Consider the following 22,415-nt stretch of genomic DNA (forward strand, 5'->3'; position numbering starts at 1 on the left):
ATTGTAAGGCTGGGTTCACATGGGGCGAAGTTGCCGCGGAAATTCCGTCTGGAGTTTCGCCGCGGAAAATCCTCCTGCGGTCGCTAATCCCGGGGTTATCCAGCCATGTGGACGAGATTTCTCACCCACATGGGATGGCAAAACCACTGCAGCAAAGGCGGCATTGCAGCTAAGATTCCCTGGCCGCAGCATGTTCATTTTTTTTCGTTGCGGCCGTGCTCTCCTCTATGGGAGCACCGGCCGCAACAGAAAAACGTGCGGCCAAGCTGCTCCGAAGATAGGATTTACCTACTGATCCTAAATTAGCTCTTTTGCTCATCCATTCCAATCCAATCAACCCATCTTTCAAAAAACTAACAGGCCATATCCTATTGGGTGCTAAACTACTCATTGCCAAAAAGTGGAAATCTGAGGACCAACCGTCTGTCAAAGACCTAATTCACTTAATCTCAGAAGATAGTGTACACGAGAAAATATTAGCCCTTCGAAATAACACATTATCCAAATATCAAGAAGCGTGGAATCCATGGATTACTCAATTCCTTCCCTAATATATCTTCTCTCACTTTGTTGTTTTATTATTCTGCTTTTCCCAGTTTATGTTATTCTCGCCCCTTGCTATATCTCCTTCACGCTTTATTCCCCTCCTCCCCTTTGATCGTCTCAAAAGACTATACCTTATGTAAATTCCAAAATAGTATTGTTTTCCTAGATTTTTTTCGAACAAACATGTCAATGTTTTGAGTTTTGCAATATCACAAGTGACAAGATAATCTTTTATGTGCTCACATGCATCAGATACTTTTATGTTTGAAGTATTGATTGATAAGCAGATTTGTTTAGGTCAATGGAGGCTTTACATTTCTTAATAAAAAACCATTGACTTAAAAAAAATAAATAAAAAAGAAAGATTTTTAATTAGAGATGAGCGAGCGTACTCGCTAAGGCAAACTACTCGAGCGAGTAGTGCCTTATGCGAGTATCTGCCCGCTCGTCTCTAAAGATTCAGGTGCCGGCGGGGGGCGGGGAGAGGCGGGGGAGAGCGGGGAACGCGGGGCAGATCTCTCTCTCACTTCCCCCCCCCCTCCCCCCGCTCCTCCCTGCTCACTTCCGGAACTCACCGCTCTTCCCCGCCGGCACCCGAATCTTTTGAGACGAGCGGGCAGGTACTTGCATAAGGCACTACTCGCTCGAGTAGTTTGCCTTAGCAAGTACGCTCGCTCATCTCTAATTTTTATGTATTATTTATGACATCTTTTATATATTAACTTTTCATATTCTACAACTAAAACTTTTAGCCTGGGTTCACACAGGGCAGATTTGCTGTGGTTTTGCCGCAGATTGCCGTTGCATATCTGCACTGCGGCAAAACCGTTGCATTTGCAGTGCAATGCAGCACAAATGAGATTTGCCAAAAAGCTGTTCTCACAGGATGGATTCTTTCCGCACAGCCGCAGTGCGGAAATGCAACTGCGTCGCGGTTTTAAAACATTCAGCATGTTCATTCTTTGGTCTTTTCCGCAGCGCTTTTTTTTCCATAGACCTCTATGGACGCAGCCAAAACCGCACCAAATACGTGGCAAAAAGCAAAAAAGCGCTGCAGAAAAAACAGCTTGCGGATTTTTCCGCACGAAAATCTGCAGCAAAATCCGCAAGCCCAAATTAACCTTTGAAGCGGTTTTGCCACAGAAGCAGTTCTTCTGCAGCAAAACAGCAACGGAAAAAACGCGGCAAAACCGTGGCAAATCCGCCCTGTGTGAACCCAGTACATCACTGCAAATATACATGAAATCTTACCTGATGATTTAACCAGCTATTAGATATTTCTGGTCGACCTCTGTCTCTTAGGACATTGTCCTTCATGCTTTCCACACATGGATGCTCTCGTACCTTGGAGCCAAATGGTGGTTCATAGTCTTTTACCTCTGAAAAACAAAATTGTATATTGGTTATTTCACTAGGCTATGTACTTATGTATTTACAAGTCATCTTGAGACCTCATTGAATGAAATCTTGCTTTTGGTGGGAAAAAAACTCTTCAAGTTGGATTCCCTTTGTAATCTTTTAGATTGTATCTGACACAAACATCAATTTATCTCATAAAATGTTACTGATCAGAGATATAAAGAGAGAAAATGACTGACTGCTATGAGATTTGATGACTAATCTATGGTCTGAAATTTCCCTATCTTACAAGATGTATATTGGGAATCTAATCTGCCGTATACTAGAAATTTCTCATTAAAAGATCAAAAATTATAGGACTGAACGTAACAAGGAAAACAAAGAACCCTAAATGAACCCATGTTGCTTCGATGAGAAAATGTTCTATGTGGTTACGCAGCAATAGGAGATTTAGTGATGTATGTAGTGATTATGGTTTTCTTAATTTCATGCATCTTATTGCAATGGACGTACTTGAAGTAGTGAACCCACAGCTGTAATATGCACCTATAATGTGGATGTGTTACATATGATGTTGTCACTGTATGTCATCAGTGATGTCATCAGTATTGGACCTGTATTTGCTGTCACTGGTTTTATTTTCTACTAGGCGAAATCGGAAATATTGTAATAAAAAAAAGTTAAAATTAATACAAATAGGGAGGCAAATACTAATGGCAATACTGACAATATATAGTGACATCCATATTTTAACCAAATTTTATATACTATAATGAGTGTATTTCACACAATAGTAGTGCATACTGCATTTCCAAGGGTATGGTCACACGGAGCACAGCGGAAAATTCCACAGCATTTCTGCAACCAAAACAGCTGATTGTAGCAGCTACAGCACTCCCTACCATGTCCCCACTGGCATAACTATATGGGGTGCAGGGGATGCGGTTGCACCCGGGCCCAGGACCCTTAGGGGCCCCATAAGGCTTCTCTTCTCCACATAGGGAGCCCAGTACTATGAATAAAGCATTATAGTTGGGGGCCCTGTTACCGGTTTTGCATTAGGGCCCAGGAGCTTCAAGTTACACCTCTGCGTTAAGGGATTAAGAGAAGTTGGGGGGCCCCCAAGATAAACTTTTGCATCCGGGGCCATGAGCCTTTAGCTATGCCCCTGCATCTCCCAACACATTGTGCTCTGTCACAGTTCACCTGGTAGCCTAAGCGAGTGCCAAACTGCTGATCAGGTGATTTAGAAGTGGCATCACCTGACCAGCGGCCTTAGATTGATTATATTAGACAATCCCTTGTAAAATGTCCTATTTGAATATATTGCGGCAAAATATTCCTTCACACATGATATATTATGACTAGTGAAAAGACTTCACTCAGGACTGAAATTATAAAGAGCTTCTCTGAGACTTTAAAATTGTTGATCGGTCTTATGCTATCAAGGACTCAGGGCCTCCACTGATGGTCACAATAAAGTAGCTGTAGTGCCAGAAACAGCTACAGCATAGGTCCTTTTACATGGAACAATCATTCAGATTCTCACCGGATTGTGGGAATCTGAATGCTAATCATTCTGTGCAAAGGCTACCAGTGACAGAATGACGAAGGATAATTCATTTGCTTATCGTTCATCATTCAGTTTCTGCAGGCATAAAACTCAAATGTAAACAGGCAGTCATTCATCTATGAACAACTGCCTGTTTACTGTGAATGGAGGAGGGCAGGTGGAAGCAATCTCTGACATGCTCCACCTCCATTCACTGAGTGATCATCAGTCTTGTAAGACAGCACAGAAGCCATTATCACTGGGAGGACTGTCAGATGCTTAAGTGTCCGACAATCGTCCCATGTAAAAGGAGACTCAAGGCCCTTTTAGACAAGATGAATGTCAGGCAAATGATGCCCGATGCTTGTCCCCGCACATACTAGCTCCCATGCACCTGTACAGGAGCTAGTATTATTAGCTCATAGCAGAGGGGCTGGAGGAGATTTCTCTCCTCACGCTCCCCCGCCCCTCTCCATTGACATAACATAGCGGCCATTCAGTACTGAACGGCCGCTATTTACACTGAACACTGAGTGATCAGCTTATCATCCATAATTTATGCAGCATTGTTTATACAGTACTGAACGGCTGCTATGTTAAGTCAATGGGGAAGGGTGGGGGAGCACAAAAAGAGAGGGGAGGGGGTGGGAGTTGGGGGAGCTCTGTGAGCGAGCTAGCACTACTTGCTTCCGTGCAGGAGCACGAGAGCGAGGGCACACAGGGATGAGCGTTGGGCCTTTTTTGCCCGACATTCGTCTGTCTAAATGGACTCGCAACTTTACATATCCAAACAATGAAGGATTTCCTTTATTGCCCTTATTTTGTTGATCTTGTGGCTCCTGAAGGTTGAACCCCCACCAATCCCAAACTGCTGGCCATCCTATTTTAGGTCACCAAAGTTGAAGTTCCAAGTCACCCCTTTAATTAAGAAAATGTATAACAAGCAGAGCTATCAACAACAAAGATATATAATATATAAAGGACAAAAAGAGTTGTTACAGAAGGCTGAAAACAGAAACAAAAAGTGTATTGCATCTTATTAGACGCCATAAAAACGTGCATATTTAATGCAATTTGTAGTAATTGTGTAGACGACTTTGAGCGTGTCACATTATAACATTGGAGTACAGTATTTGAAATATATTCCCCTTTTTAAGTAGTTTGTTATTGTAACCTTTAAGTAATGTTTCGCAGCAGAGTAATTTACGCATCAGGGCCTCGAGAGGCCACGGCTCCTGTAAATGTTCCTAAAGTATTTTACTGCTGAGGACTAATGAAAATATCAAGGAACAAGATGGATTCAACTCATGTTGTTTTGGAAAATCAAGACACTGCGGGGGTAAGATACAAAACATATACATTTGAATTTGTATGACATGGTTACTAATGCATTCACCTCAGTTTACCTTATTTGACACCATAGGAGAAAAGGTGATGTTAAAATGCTTTATTTTTGCAAACATTTTCTCTATATCCAAGAAAAAGGGCATTTATATAGATGCATTCATCTCCAATCTCATTTCGAGCCCCAGTTAAGCACTTTGGGGACCCTAGTGTTTGCAGTGAGTCATTGGATTTAAAGGAGTTTCTTTTGCAAGTTGCATACATTTCTGATGGTTATTAGCAAATTTCATGCCTCAAAGGCCGTCATTTCCTTTGTTTAGTGAATGAATGGATGGATGGAGCAACAAAGTATTTAGGAGAGTAGAATAATGAAGAACTATTAACATTTGCATTATTCTTTATATCACAGATAAATGGTGAATCATTCTTTGCCGCACCACAATAATGAAAGCACAACAGACTCATCCACGTTTCACTTACCTCCAATTGCGTTACAGCGAGATGTGATTTCCCATAGGACAAGTGCCATAGAATACACATCTGCTTGCTTAAATGACTCCATGTTTTCCAAATTAATTCTTGATTCAAGGACCTCTGGGGCCATATATCTAGCAGTCCCAACCTGTAGGTAAAGCATTGAGAACTTCAAATGTAATCCACTGAAGAAACATGAAGCAACGCTAACTTAAGCACATACGTTTGGGGATTATTTTACTCTAAATATAAGTTCAAAATTGTAAATCGATGCGTTATTCAATTTATCTAGATCATGGTTAATGCATGTTTTTTTCTGTTACAAAGGTCCACGTCCCTTGCAAAAAACTACATTTAAAGGGGTATTCCAGTGAAATGAATTTATCCACAGCATAGGGGAATAATTAGCTGATCGGTGGAGGTCTGACCACTGGCACCCCCATGAATCACAACATGGGGTCCCATTTGCTCCACTTCCGCTCACCTCTGCAGCACCATCCTGATCTGTATCATGGCAGTTTCCAAAAAGGGCATTATTCTAGGCTATTTTCATCACAGCTCCACTGAAATAAATGGAGTGGCTGCGTGCATGCATGGCCTGCTCTCCATGGAACTACCATGATACAGGTGGGGATGGTGTTGGAGAGACTTGAAAAAGTGGAGAAATGGAACCCCTGCTTTCGGGATCAGTGGGGGTTTCAGCGGTTGGACACCAACCGTTCTATCAGTTTTCACCCATCCATCCATGGGTGGATGCAAACTGAAAAAAGGGTCAATTTACTGGAATATTTCTTTAGAATATAACATGCAGGTTTCTGCATTCACCACTTGAGGGAACTCAGACACAAACTGTATACTGCTTTACACTGAATTCAAGAAAGAGAGTATGCACTAAGCTCCATTGCTCCCTCTAGTGGTGGTAGCATGAAGTCATAATGTTTGTAAACAGGAGGTGTAAAATACTATAAACATATATTGTAAAATTAATTAACACCAAATTTTGGAGCTTAAATAGCAGAATGACAAATGGAAGCGCTTGGCAATTTTCGGCGATCTTATTAAAATGAATGGGATTGTGAAGATAACCATGTGCTTGAATTAAAGGGGTTGTCCCGAGGCAGCAAGTGGGTCTATACACTTCTGTATGGCCATATTAATGCACTTTGTAATGTACATTGTGCATTAATTATGAGCCATACAGAAGTTATAAAAAGTTTTATACTTACCTGCTCCGTTGCTGGCGTCCTCGTCTCCATGGTGCCGACTAATTTTCGCCCTCCGATGGCCAAATTAGCCGCGCTTGCGCAGTCTGGGTCTTCTTCTTTTCTGAATGGGGCTCCGTGTAGCTCCGTGTAGCTCCGCCCCGTCACTGCCGATTCCAGCCAATCAGGAGGCTGGAATCGGCAATGGACCGCACAGAAGCCCTGCGGTCCATGGAGACAGAGGATCCCGGCGGCCATCTTCAGCAGGTGAGTATGAAGACGCCGGACCGCCGGGATTCAGGTAAGCGCTGTGCGGGTTGTTTTTTTAACCCCTGCAGCGGGGTTGTCTTGCGCCGAACGGGGGGGGGGGTTTAAAAAAAACAAAAACCTGTTTCGGCGCGGGACAACCCCTTTAAGCTATTTTCATTGCTTCTATTGAAATGAATGGAGCGGTGCCCGAACATGCATGCTGCTACTCCTTTTATTTGCTACTCTCTCAGTGAGACATGGGACTGTGATCATCTAGTTATCCCCTATACCCAGGATCGGGGATAACATCTTTTTTCCAAAATACCCCTTAAACCTGAATTTTATCTATAGCAACTTCTAATATAATCTTATGAACTAAATCTCTCTTTTTATAAACTGAAACTATTGTGGTGTAAAGTGGTATTCACATCTCAGCCATACATGGTTGAGATGGTAATACTAGTGCATACGTTGTGGATTACACAAACAGGTGGATTATGGAAACCGCTAAACTGGTTGCTCTATGCTGTATCTGTAATTTCTTGGACGATGAAACAACACAACTTTCTGTCCTACTCAGTTTCTGGAACTTTTATTCAGTTTTATGGGAGTTACTGCAACAACGTCGAGTGGCCAGTTAGCTGTTTCCATAATTTTGTCCACCTTAAGCAGAAGGAGATGAGCTGGAATGGTATCGGGGGGCAGGACTTATTGAGACAGGTGCCAATCCCAAGGTGGAACCTGCATCTACTAGACATTTATTTCCCGTGGATATGCCATAAATACCAGAGATGAGAATACCTCTTTAAGACAGAACAATAGCAGGGAAATAACATTCTCATCAGCTACTTTCCCTGACCTCGTCCTAAGAATAAAGTCATTGTTTCTGACTTTTGTATTCTATCTATGATGTAAAAAAGGGCCTATCAAGAGGAGTGTCAACATAGCATGGCAACCCCACTTCCTTTAGAGATTTGATGCATAGTGCTGACAAGATGGTGGAATAGAATTAGAATGGAGCTTGATTATCTTGCTTTCTTTTACAACATTATCAAATCACGTTTCACTTACTTTTTTAAAACATGAAACAGGGGTATATTAGATAGTGACTACATACACAATTTCTCACTATGGATTTCAAGAAAGAATGAGTGGTCTACTCAAACAAGCTTGTAGTACATTGTAAAAGGTCATGTTAATCGGTAATATCCAGTATATAAAAAATATTTACTTATGTAACCTACCTGCCCACTATTGGCAAGGTCATCCACTGATAAAGATGGGTCAAGCCAAAGGGATAACCCAAAGTCGCAAACACAACAGGTTTGATCGTTTTTTACAAGTATATTTGAACTTTTCAAGTCTCGATGAACGATTGGTGTCTTTGGTCTTCCACAGGGTGTGTGATCACTATGTAAGTGTGCCACACCACGAGCTAAAGAGCAACCAAGCTGTAACAAGTCCTCCCAACTAATGATGTGCTTTTTTAAGTACTCTTGCAAATTGCCTTTGGAATGGAAAGCTGTGATTAGCCAGTATTGTTTGCCAACATCGGTCTTCCTTTCTTCAGCAGTCAAGAATTGCAAAATATTTTCATGTTTAAGGTTTATGTCAGAAAAGATCTCTTTCTCCATCTTCCAGGATGCATCCTCCTCATAAGGAAAAATTTTGACAGCAACTGTTTCAAACTGATCCGAAGTATTTTGTTTGAGTTTTGCCTTATACACCTCTGCAAAACGTCCTTTACCAACAAGAGTGTCCAGCTCAATGGGTAGTAGTTCAGTGTTGTGATTCAAGTTGTTGGCACAAGTTGAGCTTATGTCCGAACGGTCATCATCAATCATCATGACACAGTCATCACTGCAGTCCATATTCGGGTGTCTCATACATGGTGGGTTTTTTTCCCACTTTTTGCTGAGCTTATTTTTACGATAGACACGGTAACAATAGAAAATGCCAATCACTGCAGCTGCAATAATGACTGGGGGAAGTAGACTTGAAAGTGCCACAAATGTTGTGTCTGACCATAAAAAAACAGGATCTTTATCCTTTTCTGAAAAAAAAAAAGAAAATATCAAATAATTGTTTTTTATTTATATTCATTACTTTTTAACTTGACTCATTAATTGAGTTGTATTTCATCTGGTACTCATGAATACATAGACAAAAAAAGACTACTTAGGGTAAAACAGTGAAGGAGCCGCAATACTTAACTATCGATTGGGCACTTAATTCCCAGGTTTGATGGTGGTCCCAGAGGTTGAACCCCCATTGATCACACAGTGATGGTGCATCCTACTTTATGAGATGGGAATAACACTTTAAAGCGGTTTCTGCTTTTAAAAAAATGGATTCATCCATACAAAGTAGTACGTTTATCCTTTTTAGGTTGTGGTACATAAGATTCAAGAATAAACCATGTTACTTCAAGCTAACAGCTCTGTCAGGTCTTAGAGGCTTCTCCACCTGAGGGCTTAAACAGATGGGCGCATGCGCTAATACACTCGCCACTAGCAAGCTTAGTAGCGCAGATACCCGAGTTTTTTTCTTTTGACTATTCAAACTCTGCACTATTGCGCACAAGTTTGGGGAAAAAAGCAGGAAGATAGGTCCTTAGAAGTAGAGAAACTACATGTGAGAAAGATAGGGCAAGTCCTACTTTTTTCTCGCATGGAGTACTGGCGCAAGAATCCCAATAGTGAAAACGAAAGCATTGAAATCAATGGTTTCATTGTGTCCCATATTGCGGCTGTGATTTTCATGGGACCAAAACACGCCCATGTGTTTAATACCTAAATGCATCATGTAATAGAGTGGGGAACTCTGAGTTTGTATGCTTTCAATTCCCAGTCATTGTTACAAGGCTTGTATAAAGAGTCTAACATTGACTTGAAGGAATGCTGCCTTCCAATAGGTGGTGCTGCAGAGGTATTGTTCCATCTCCCTTATTTGTATATTACCAAGAGGAGCATGAATGGCCTTATAAGTCTCACTCAACTTACCTTCTAGGTGCTGTACCTAAGAAGAAAAGATAGCGTTCCTGACATGGAGACCTGTCTATCACACTGTGAGAACTGACATTGGACCCACTGACTTTCTCTATGAAAAGACTAAATCAGGTCATAAATCACTTTATATACCTGATGTCATCATCTTTATCTTATGTTGTCTACCAAGGAGAGCCTAAGAGAACTGACAGAGCTGTTCAAAGAAATAATGGTTTTCCTCTGTCATCTCCATACTCGTGTTTACCCATTTGTTGTTGCGTACAAAGAGCTTTAATGGTTATTTTAACTAATAAATTACAGTTTAAGTAAAATTATAATCATCTTCTAGCAAATAAAACCCTAAAAATAAAGTTTTGCAAAGGCAACATATTGCAAATATGGTGATTATAATGAGTTATTGAACCCAGGCGAATGACAAATGAGAGGACAATGAACCCAAAAACTAATATAGAAAAGTAATAATCAAATTTAATAATGAAGTTCATACCATCTTCCCAAATAAAGTTCAGATTACATTCCTCTTCATCGCAGGAGCACATGAACATAACTCCTTCTGTTGTCTTTTTCTCTTTCATAATGCATTCTTTGTTTTCAGAGTCATCGAGCATGTAGCCGTATATTGGTAGTGTGGGGTCGTGGCACAGCGTTTCTTCAGTTATGTGAGTACCATTATTTCTCCTTAGAATGAAAATAAAAAAAGGTAGAAAACATCTTCAAAATAAAAAAATATACAATGCAGAGAATGCTGAGGAATTTAGCATCACAAATTACTAAATAAGAAGAGGAATGTTATTTTAACATTTACAGTCCAACCGTGACTCAACTATATTCTGTTAAATGCTCACATCAGGCATTCAACTTACTGACTGCAAATTAGTAGGAAGTTCTAGAAATGCCCCAAAACATAGACCAATGTCCGGTGAGAGATGCTTTTTAAAAGGAATATATCACCTGTAAATTTTTTCACTAATTAAAACCTGATTGTGAAACACACACATTTTCTAATCTACTTTAATTTTCTGATTGTAGATTTTGCATTCCCTTTTCTATACATAACTATGAGGGATGCCATCTGTCCTGAGCGGCTGTTAAAAGCATTTAGAAATACACTTTACAGCAGCTTCATGGGCCATAGACACAATGGGTATTAGTGTTGTATGTCTCCACTGGAAGTGTGGCTACAGGTAACGCCCAGGTCATGCCCAAAGCTGGCAAAAGCTCCTGATTGGCTCCCACACACACAACTTCACAGATTCTCAAGGTCCGATCTGAGCTACCGAGTGAGCGATCAGCCCAAAGGCTAGAGCCATGCCAACCTCCGAGCTTCTGACCTGAGCTCCCGAGCGGGCCCGAGCTCTGAGCTGCTCTACCAAACGTGCGATCATCCCAGATGCTACAGCCACAGCAATCTCGGAGGTCCCGAGCCGAGCTGCCAAGCGAGCGATCAGCCCCGAGGCTACAGCTATGCCAATCTCGGAGGTCCCAAGCCGAGTGCTCGAGCGGGCCTGAGCTCAGAGCTGAGCTGCCGAGTGAGCATTCAGCTCTGAGGCTACAGACACACCAACCTCCGAGCTCCCAAGCGGGCACACACCCACCACTGAGCTTCCATTGAGCTCCTGAGCACTACCAGTTTCTGCTCAGCAGTTTTCATGATACCTTCTCGGAACAATTGCATGTGCAAGCCTTGTTTCGGCAGCAAAAAAATAGTTTTAGGTTCAGAGCTCAAATGGGCATGGCTGTAGCCTCCTGGGCATGACCAGGGCATTACCTGAAAGTGAGCCCGGCCCACCTACACTTTTGGTGGAGAAATACTACACTAAGGGCCCCCTGTCCACAGCCGTGATGGAATATGGCTAGCGATATTCTGCCGCAGGGGAGCATGGGGGAGAGCTGACAGGTTTGATAGATAGGCTCACCGCGGAGAAATCGTGGTAAATTGCGGCATGCTGCGATTTGAATCCTGCGAGCATAGAATTGCTATGATTCTCTGCTCATGGATGTCAGGGCTGCGCTTTCCATAGTAAGTCTATGGAAAGTGTTCACTGTGTTACCTGCAGACGGATTATCGCCACGGATAACGCAGTGAACTATCGCCCATGGAGAGGAGCCCAAATACCGACACAACGGATACTTCTAACACCATGTTTTCCCAAAACATCTGATAGATACATTTCTATAAATAATATATTGTATTCTATGCTCAAAAACTGTCCTTTCGAACTTTTTGTTGTACTGTATTTAAAAGAGTAACCTATAACATCCATCAGCATAACAAAAAAAGGCTCATTTTGTATTATACTTTTTTTTTAGCAAAAGATATCAATGCACAGTAATGTCAGTCACTTAATGGCAAATAGGTACACAGAGTTGTATAGAACTTTTTAAATCCACTTGTTATAGATCTGTCTTTCAGAGCTTCTTCAGACCGTATTTGTGTGCGTTCTTGCTTGCATAAAATATACGTGCGCAATGCGCAGAGAAAAGAACCCATTGATGTCAATAGATTCGTTCTTATGAACATGTTTTACGCAAGCATTTCGAGTGCGTACAAAAAAATAGGACCTGCTCTATTTTTCTGCATATCAAGCTGCAAAGAACCCCCAGAGAAGTCTATGAGAGGTACACAAATATGAGCGTAAATGTGCAATACACTACGCCACTCCATGAAAAACAGAACACCTCTGGAGCTCATTAGACTAAAAAGCCTTTTAAATCAGAGCGGGTGTGTTTTGCCTGCGCATGCGCAAAGAATACAGTACTATGCCCTGATACATACACAAATCTAACTCGTTCACAGTGCAAATGCATTGCGCTAAAGTGTGAGTAGTTGCGCATATGGTTGTCTGAATAAGCCCTTAGTAGGGAAAAAAGCTGAACACCTTCACTGTTTTCAGTAGAGAACACAAGGCGTCTACCTGCACACAGAACAACTATTGTCCGAATTCGCTGTTTGCAGCAATAATTCGGGTGATAATCACCCCGTGTAAAGGAACTTTTTTACTGATTTCTTCACAAATTGAGATTCTTGGTATTAACATATTCAACTAGACAAATAAGTAGGTTAATAAGATGGAAGGTAAGCTCAGGCTTACCATATTCCCACGCACACCTCACTGCTGTTTGGACACGTTGAAGTTCTTTCACAAATACTTTCACACTTTGGTTCTTTACGTTCACATGAGGAATCTAGAATGTCACAGAATTTGCATAGTTGACGCAATTTGAATTCCTCTCCAACATTGTTTGGACCAATGATCGCATCTGGAAAATAAAAGGAGAGTCATGTAGACATATAAACAGCAACACAACTAGAGATGAGCGAGTATACTCGCTAAGGCACATTACTTGAGCGAGTAGTGCAATAGCTGAGTATCTCCCCACTCGTCTCTAAAGATTCGGGGGCCGGCGCGGGTGACAGGTGAGTTGCGGCGGGGAGTGGGGGGGAAAGAGGGAGAGAGAGATCTCCCCTCCGTTCCTCCCCGCTCTCCCCCGCCGCTCCCCGCCCCCTGCCGGCCCCCGAATCTTTAGAGACAAGCGGGGAGATACTCGGCTGAGGCACTACTCGCTCGAGTAATGTGCCTTAGCTGGATTCCAACATCCCCAAAAGGCTGTTGATGGTAATCTTTAAAAAAAATACAATCTTAAAGGATGTGTCTGCTTTGGACAGCCAGTGTTCACTCTCTTTGAAGTGCTACCACCGGGAAGGTGAAGCACTGGACAGCTCTTGTAGAAGCCACTGGATCATGTATAACGTACAAATGTGATAGCTCCTTCAGAACAAGAAATTCTCATTGTAACCGTAGGCAGATATATAAGGATTCAAAAAGGGGCACAAATTTGATAATATAGTATATGAAACATATATAATTTTTCCCTCTTTGCCAATGCATCAAATATCCTCTTTATTCCTGTCCGTAGTTTGCAGAAAAGGAATGCCAATGAACAAGCAATGTTGACATTCATTAGGAAGAAGCAATTGAAAGGGTTGTCTGGGGCTTTTTAAATTCTTTCTATCGATGACTGGTCTTCAAGACAGTCAACAATTGAAGATCGCAGGGAGTCCGCTGCTCGAATCCCCGCCAGTCAGCTGAATACTGGCACCACTGTCACTATGAAAAGTGCAGGAAAATAGATTGCGCCGACTATAGCACAACTGCACAGGTTGATATTGCAAGCACAGCTCCAATTAAATTCATGAGAGTGGGTCTTTAATAGAAAACAATCAAAGAAGCCCCAGACAACTCCTTTAAACATTGTGCCAAGTTCAGCTTGATAATATGCTAGTCGCACCTTGAGTCACATTGAATCCCTTAAGGACCAGGCTGTTTTGTACCTTAAGGACCAGACACTTTTTAGGAATTTTACCCATATGGTGGTTTTACTGCCCTATTTTTTTCCTTCAGCTACCAACATTTTTCTGCATTTCTTTTTTCCGTGACATATAGGGTGATTTTTTTTATATCTTTTTCACTGACTTTTTTTCTTCAGCTTTTTAGTTTTATTAGGGGTAAAAAGCTAAAAAAAAAAATATTTTTTAACATTTATAGTTTTTTTTTATTACTATATTTATGTGAAAATAACATATTGAAATGGGTTCCTCATTTTGTTTTGGATGTTTTGATATATAGTATGTATGGTTTTGGATTACAAGGCGCATACGGCGACGGTTTTGGTTGGCATCGACTTTGAGTCTTTTTTTTTAACGTATATATTTTTGTTTTATTCTGTAATTTTTCGTACTTATTCCTATAACTATTTTTTTTTACCATCTATGTCCCCAATGACATCTTAGAAGATCATTCACGTGGTCTTTTTATTTGACACTTTTCCACTGTAGCTGGAGCATCCATAGGAGACCCAGTTACCAGGGAAAATATTCCCCTGTAGTGACATTAGTCACTGGCAGAGCTGATCAGGGTCTGTAAGGACCCTGCAGCTCTGCTGTAACGGGGGGACCCTGTGGTCACGTGATTGCTGGGTCGTGAAGTAGAAGAAACACTTCCACTTTCACTTCTTAGTACATAGCGCTCATTATGAAGTGGTTAAAAACTGCTTGTTCTTTCTCACTCCGGGTCTTCAGCTGTGACTAACAACCAAGGACCCGACCTGCTGCTGTTTGATTGCGGGAGCAAAGACTTTAATCCTGCGCTGTATTTTTGCTATCAGCGGGGCTTAAAGCCCAGGACCAAGCGCCGTATATCTACAGCGCTTGGTCCTTAAGGGGTTAAGAAGACTGCCCACTATAATTAGGATGCTATTACACAAACGCCACTAACTCTCATAATTTAGCTCTAATTGCTGGACTGTACTTGCACACGCAACTTCAGCAAACTATGAGTGCAAGCAGCAGCGGCTGGCGCTCGTATAACAGTACTCGTAGGCACTCTTCATATGCTTTCTGTTATCAGAAAAAGACAAAACATTTTTCTGTCTTTTCCGTGGCTACATAAAACTTCAAAGATTTCAGTGCTAAACATTTATAAATCATATCTTGTTAAAAAAAAGCAAATAATGAGATTACTAGCGGTGCATGATGAAGGTTGCCTAATCCCTTGGCCCGACATCACGCTCGCCCGTGTGAACCCAGCCTAAGTGTTGAATTACCTTCAGATGGTTTGGATTTCTGATGTGGGACTTTGTTATGTTCTTTTCTTTTATGACTTGGTGCAACTTTCTGATAAGGTTCTGAAAGAAAACCAACATTGTTGAATTGATCCATTGTACATTCGGGATCACTGCCACGTTCTAGATTTTAAGTTACTTGATGACACTACAGTAAATGCTCTAGAAATGTAAGGAATAGTGTTGAGCAAATCAAGACAGTGGAACCGTGTTTCGAGTCAAACTTTGCTAAGAGTTCGATTCAGCGGGAATCCGGATCTCGGGCAGCTCATCTCAGCTGGACCTGCTGAAAAGCAAAAAAAGGAAAAAGAAGGAGAAGAAGGAAAAATAATATATTTTCTTCTTTCCTTCTTCCTCTTTTTTTCTTTATTATTTTTACCTTAAAACAGCTCAAACATATTTAGTGACTCTCCTGGGGTTTTTATGGCTTTCAAATAGGCGTGCGCGATATTGGGTTGAAAAACTTGCAACGCACCAAACTCATACACATTTCTTGCCCGTGTAATTAAGCCCTTGAATCGTTGTACACCAGTTTTAGGGGGCTTGATCTGTGTATTTTTTTTAATCCTAGCCAATGAGCATAAAAATAGGATGAAACTTCCTGTTTGTACAGTAGCCTCGAATACCATAGACACCAGGGGTGTAAGTAAAGGCTCAGGGGCCCTGATGCAAAAGGTGAGCTGGGGCCCCCCCTCTATCTGTATCTGTACCCGTACCCATACCTAAACCATGCGGCACAAAGACATAACTTGAAGCTTCTGGGCCCCAATGGAAAACCTGTAACAGGGCCTCCAGCTTTATTCATAGTACTGGGCTCCCTATATGGAGAAGAGAGGCCTTATGGGCCCCCTAAGGCTCCTGGGCCCGGGTGCAACCGCATCCCCTGCACCCTCTATAGTTACGCCCCTGACAGACACAATAGACTGGAGTAAATACATTGACCTCTATGGGGGAGGGTTCTAAGAATGGACTGTGGCCTGTGCAAATGTCATTGTGTAGGGAGGTGGAAGTGGTGAGCTCTGACTATTGCCTATTGTGAATGATGGATCCTATGTTATCTATATGTGTTCCCTTTTATTGTAATCCTGCTTATCATGATGATTCTGCAATGCAAATCAGCCCATGTGTAGGCGGCCTAAAATTTTTCATGTTCCCCAAAAAATGTCATCACCTCATGATTTAATTTAGCAGCATTAACTATAGCCATGTTTAGAGAATGTGCTCCACAAGGCGAGAAATTGGCAGATTCATTCATTTCCAGTAGTCTTATTTTAACTTCACTGATGTCTCCTTGCATATTTGAGCTGTTGTCACACCCTTGAGAGAGGCAGTCAGCAAGAGGCACATTGAGCATTTCTAATGTGAAAACCATTTCCTGAGTTATTACAGTTCTACCAGTAAGATTCATGAATTTACGTGACTGTCTTGAGATGTTAGAGTGACGCCGGACAAATCAGACAATATTGACAGATTCGTCACAGTAGGGTTCAGTTATGTCTCTAAAACATAGCTTTTATTGAAAAACTAAATAAAAAGGAGTTTGTAACACAAAGTCCTAAACTCTAGACACAAATACACAAATAAATAAAAAACTGCACCCCCATGTCAAATGAGGGGAAAGCAGTATATACGTTGCCTAGGAACTGATATTTTCTCCCAACGGAATTAAAGTTTCTATTTTTGTTCTCCGTGGTATATATCCTAGAGCTAGTTGGATAGGCTCGTTAAGAATGGTGTTCCAACTTGTAAAATATTGACAGATTCCTAACACCATTTATCCCCACCTATAGCATAAAACATACCTGAAAATCTCCACTCAATGTAAGGTTTCCCCAAGCTGTCTACAAACAATGTATTTCGTAATAATGCAGTTCTACAAAAAAACTGTTAAAAATGTAGTAATATTTACAGATTTTAAAATTATTTACTATTTGCTTGCCTGCTCCCCCCCCCCTCCCCCCTTCCCACTCCCCTAACCCTCAGGCCCCCTTGCCCTGGCAACACTAGTTACCCCCCCCTTCCCCGCTCCCTTGTGGAGGCAATGGTCTCAGCCTTTTATTAGGCTTATTGGCCAGAGTGATAACTGCAAGATATTAGGAATTTTTACATGCACATAGTGAGATGGAAAGGTAAAAGAAGTCAACTTAGATTTAAAAAAATATGTTTAATAGAGATGAGCGAGCATACTCGCTAAGGGCAATTGCTCGAGCGAGCATTGCCCTTAGTGAGTACCTGCCCGCTCGAGACAAAAGGGTTCGGGTGCCAACACGGGGGAGCGGTGAGTAGCGGCAGTCAGCAGGGGGGAGAGAGGGAGAGAGATATCTCCCCTCCATTCCTCCCCGCTCTCCCCTGCAGCTCCCTGCCCGCCGCCGGCACCCGAACCTTTTGTCTCGAGCGGGCAGGTACTCGCTAAGGGCAATGCTCGCTCAAGCAATTGCCCTTAACGAGTATGCTTGCTCATCACTAATGTTTAACATAAAAAGTTGATCTATACACCAAGTCATTTTCTGATGACACATTCTCTTAGGATCTCAGACACCTCTTAACATACAAATAAACTTACTTTCATCAAATGTGAACTCTTGGTTACATTGATCTTTATTACAAGCGCACATAAATAGAGTCTCTCCATGTGTCTTCTGTTCTTTCATGTTGCATGTTGAGGAGTTGTAGTCATCTAACATGCGTCCGTAGAGCGGCAACAGTGGATTGTGACAAAATGTTTCCTCAGTTACAGAGGTTCCACTACTTCTCCTTTAAAACAAAGACAAACACATTACAAGTAAGACAATGATATAAGTCAAGCACCGCTCTACCCAAGGAAATGACTAGTTGGCTGATAACTCCGGCTCTGCATCAAATATTTACTAATGGCTTCCATGTGCATTGAATAAGTCACAGGCATATGCGGACTCATATGGATAGAAAAGGCTCTGAAGTGGCAAGTCATGTGACCTGTGATCAGTGTGGAGAAAGCCAAACCAGTTGAACCCTTTTTCGGGTCGAGCTTTGCTAATAGCTCGGTTTATAAAGAACCCAAACCGCTAATGAAAACGAAAGCACTGAGTTCAATGGTTATGTTCGTCCAGTTATGTGGCCGTGATTAGCACAGCCACATAACGGGATTAAAACACGCCCATGTGAAGAAGCCCTAAGGGTAGGGCCCACTAAAAACTTTTAAATATGTTTGAATATTAAAATCTAATACTCACCACACGGTCACACAAACTTCTTCAGCATATTCACAAATGGCCACTTTGTCACAGCTACTTGTGCAATTTCCTTTGCTTTCTGGACATGTTGCATTTAGGACATCACAAAATGCACAGAACGTGTTAAATGATGGCTGGTTTAGCGTGAAGGTCACATCATCTGTCCAAAAAATAGCAGTCAATTAAAAATTTTACTACTTTACATTTTTTTTCATGCGCACTTTATAACGAAAACCATAAGCTCTACAAGTCATCCAAGGTAGGTTAACAATTAGAGATGAGCGAACATACTCGGTAAGGGCGATTTCGCAATCGAGCACCGCGATTTTCGAGTACTTCACTACTCGGGTGAAAAGTACTCGGGTGCGCTGTGGGGCGGGGGGTTGCAGAGGGGAGTGGGGGTAGCAGCGGGGAACAGGGGGGAGCCCTCTCTCTCTCCCCCCCACTCCCCGCTGCAACCCCCCGCCCCACAGCGCCCCCGAGTACTTTTGTGAAGTACGTGTGAAGCCGCCCTGAAGTGGTTAAAGAAAAAACTAAGTGTTGAATTACCTTCAGATGGTTTTGATTTCTGATGTGGGACTTTGTTATGTCCTTTTCTTTTATGATTTGGTGCAACTTTCTGATGTTCTGAAATAAAACCAACATTGTTGAATTGATCACATATAATTGTACATTTGGGATCACTGCCACTCTCTAGATTCTAAGTTACCTAATGACACTACAGTATATTTAGTACCAAAGAAAGAAAAAAGAAGGAGAAGAAGGAAAAAGAGGGAAAAATTATCTTTTTCTTTTTTTTCCATACTTTTTTTCCTTTTATTTTTTCTTCTTCTTCCTTCTTTTCTTTTCGAGAGCCATGCAATACCTTTTAAGGTTCCATTGAAAACAATGGGTGAGGCATTCTGAGGGAATGCCCATACAAAGAACATGCTAGGATTTTTATCCTTGAAGCATCGCTGAAAGAGAAAAAATAGCTCCTGTGACTAAGTCCATTCAAAAGAATGGAGCTCATAGTCGTGCGAATTTTGTGCATCTCGCAAAACAAACAAAACTCCCGTGAGATTCTCGTCCATGTGAATAATCGCTTACTCACTGTTCTACAAAAGAAACCATTTAAAAATGTAGTAATATTTACAGATTTTTAAATTATTGCTTTTTAATTTGTGCTTGCCCGGCCCGGACCCCCACAAGCCCTGGGCCCCCTTGCTCTGATAACCCTAGCCCCCATCTTGTGCAGGCCATGGTCTCAGCCTTTTATTAGGCTTATTGACCAAAGTGATAACTGCAAGATATTAGGATTTTTTAAATGCACATTGTGACATAGAAAACTAGAAGAAATCAACATAGATTTAAAAAATATGTTTAACATAAAAACTTGATCTATACACTAAGGCCGGCTGTCCACGGGCGATGCGGTATCCCGCAGCAAAGCTCCGCCACGGGAGCCACCGCTTAGGAGCAGGAGCCGCCAGCGAATCTCCGCTGGCCAGCCCTATCTAATAGATAGGCTGACCGCGGAGAATCGGGGCAATTCGTGGCATGCTGCGAATTGCCCGCTGCGAGCGGGGAATCGCAATGATTCTCCGCTTGTGGACAGGTGCCGGCGCTTTCCATAGCAATGCTATGGGAAGTGTCTGCTGGCGTGATTCGTCGGCGAATAAACTGCCGAGAACAGGGGGCCTAAGTCATTGTCTGGTGATACATTCTCTATAGGCCCCCTGTCCATGGCAGTTTATTCGTTGGGGGTAATCCGCCCGCGAATCATGCCGGCCGACGCTTCCCATAGCATTGCAATTCTCCATTCACATCGGGCAATTCACATGATTCTCCGCGGTCAGCCTATCTATTAGATAGGGCTGACTGGCAAAGATTCGCCGGCGGCTCCTGCTCCCGGGCGGCGGCTCCCGTGGTGGAGCTTCACCATGGGATACCCTATCGCCTGTGGGCAGGGGGCCTTAAGATCTCAGACGCCTCTTAACATACAAATAAACTTACTTTCATCAAATGTGAACTCTTGGTTGCATTGATCTTTATTACAAGCGCACATAAATAGAGTCTCTCCATGTGCCTTCTGCTTTTTCATGTTGCATGATGAGGAGTTGTAATCATCTAACATGCGTCCGTAGAGCGGCAACAGTGGATTGTGACAAAATGTTTCCTCAGTTCCAGAGGTTCCACTACTTCTCCTTTAAAAGAAAGACAAACGCATTACAAATAAAACAATCGTTTTTAAGACATATGTTTTTAAGAAACGGCATAAACTATAAAAAACGCATGTGGCGTTAAAGAATACAGGCATTTTTTTTTTAAACCAAATGCAGGTTTTTAATGCATTTTTTAATTGTGTGTAAAGTGTGCAATTATATACTGGAGACATCCAGTTTATACCAGCATGGTCCATATCTCTATATATATGGTTGATATCACTATATACAGGGAGATGTATATACATCTCCTATATACAGTGATATCGACCATGCTGGTGTAACGCTGGTTTCACATCGGTGTTGGAACCACTGATTGGAGGTTCCATCATAGATATGGCTCAAAAGCCGGGCAGCTGGGCGAAGAGTGGATGGACTCCATTGCAGTCAATGGGTCATTAGTCTTGGTGAAGGTTTGGTTTGAACTAATACGCACCGAAACAAACTTTTTTCCTGAATTCAGTTAACTGCATATTATGGTTCTAGTGTACAGGTCACAAAGGCTTGTAAGTAGTTGGACTGTATATAGGATGCCATTAATGGCATTCCATTAAAAGGACATTGGGATAAACAAGTCAAGGCTGTAGCTTATGTGAAACAAACCCTCTGGGGAACAGTGACATAGTAATAAAGTATGTTTGGCTGAAAGAAGACAATCTTCATCCAGTTCAGCCTGTTTCCACCACCCCTTGTTGATCCAGAGGAAGGCGAAAAAAACCTATAAGGCAGAAGCCAATCCAGCCCTGTTTGGGGGAAAAAATTCCTTCCCGACTCTATAATGGCAGTCAGAATAATCCTTGGATCAACATGTGAAAAGTCCCTACTTAACTCTAAGACTCGGATCAACAACCCCACTGGTTATTTAATGTCTATATCCTGAAATTCCACAGTGCTCTAAAAAGACGTCTAGACCCCTCTTAAACTCCTCTATCGATTGGCCAGTGTGAGAGTTGAGTATTTAATTTTTTTTTTATTATCCACCCCCAGTGCTAGCATCGTTGAACTAATTGGACAGCCCATTTAAATGCTCTCCAAATATATTTTTATTCACTCCAAGGATGGAAACTATCCCTCTCCGAGAGAGCCAAGAGCTACATGCAGTGCAGATCTTAGATATAGCAATGGTGCAATACAACCTGATCAAAACAGATATGAGCAGCTGGCAGCTGTGTTAGCATAGTGGATCATATGGTTGCCGTTACACCCAGGCTTTAGTGTCTGAGGGGCCCAAATTTACAGTCAGATCTACAATTTTACATTGGCAATTTTAAGATGCCTCTTAGATAAAAGGATACTTTGTGTATACATTAAAATGACAATAACACGTAAACTTCAGAATGTCTAAGTGTAAGAAAAAGAAATCGGTTTGAAAATCTAATACTCACCACACGGTCACACAAACTTCTTCAGCATGGTCACAAGAGGCCACTTTGTCACAGCTCGTCTTGCAATTCCCTTTGCTTTCTGGACATGTTGCATTTAGGACATCACAAAATGCACATAACGTGTTTGTTGATGGCTGGTTTAGCATGAAGCTCACATCATCTGTCAAAAAAACAGCAGTCAATTAAAAATGTCCCTATTCCTTAAATTTCTTTTAGATTTGCACCTTACAACAAAAAACCATAAGATCTACAAGTCAT

The 22,415-nt window shown here is 41.8% G+C and overlaps 1 protein-coding gene across 3 annotated transcripts in view; it reads right to left on the reverse strand.

Annotated features, from left to right (window-relative positions):
- Positions 1-22,415, reverse strand: part of TGFBR2 (transforming growth factor beta receptor 2) — a 70,533-nt gene that overhangs the window by 7,228 nt on the left and 40,890 nt on the right. Inside the window, exons 2-12 of one of the 3 annotated variants that reach the window (XM_066585173.1) lie at positions 22,158-22,317; positions 20,564-20,754; positions 19,118-19,195; positions 18,569-18,728; positions 17,920-18,110; positions 15,339-15,419; positions 12,827-12,995; positions 10,222-10,412; positions 7,971-8,779; positions 5,282-5,423; positions 1,798-1,925 (exon numbers count right to left, since the gene is read on the reverse strand). In XM_066585173.1, the coding sequence (XP_066441270.1) occupies positions 1,798-1,925; positions 5,282-5,423; positions 7,971-8,779; positions 10,222-10,412; positions 12,827-12,995; positions 15,339-15,419; positions 17,920-18,110; positions 18,569-18,728; positions 19,118-19,195; positions 20,564-20,754; positions 22,158-22,317 (2,300 nt within the window). The remainder of the gene's footprint in view (positions 1-1,797; positions 1,926-5,281; positions 5,424-7,970; positions 8,780-10,221; positions 10,413-12,826; positions 12,996-15,338; positions 15,420-17,919; positions 18,111-18,568; positions 18,729-19,117; positions 19,196-20,563; positions 20,755-22,157; positions 22,318-22,415) is intronic. The other 2 variants (XM_066585174.1, XM_066585176.1) reach the window with 2 other exon arrangements.

Source organism: Eleutherodactylus coqui, chromosome 12, assembly GCF_035609145.1.
Source record: "Eleutherodactylus coqui strain aEleCoq1 chromosome 12, aEleCoq1.hap1, whole genome shotgun sequence".
Taxonomy (NCBI): Eukaryota; Metazoa; Chordata; class Amphibia; order Anura; family Eleutherodactylidae; genus Eleutherodactylus; species Eleutherodactylus coqui.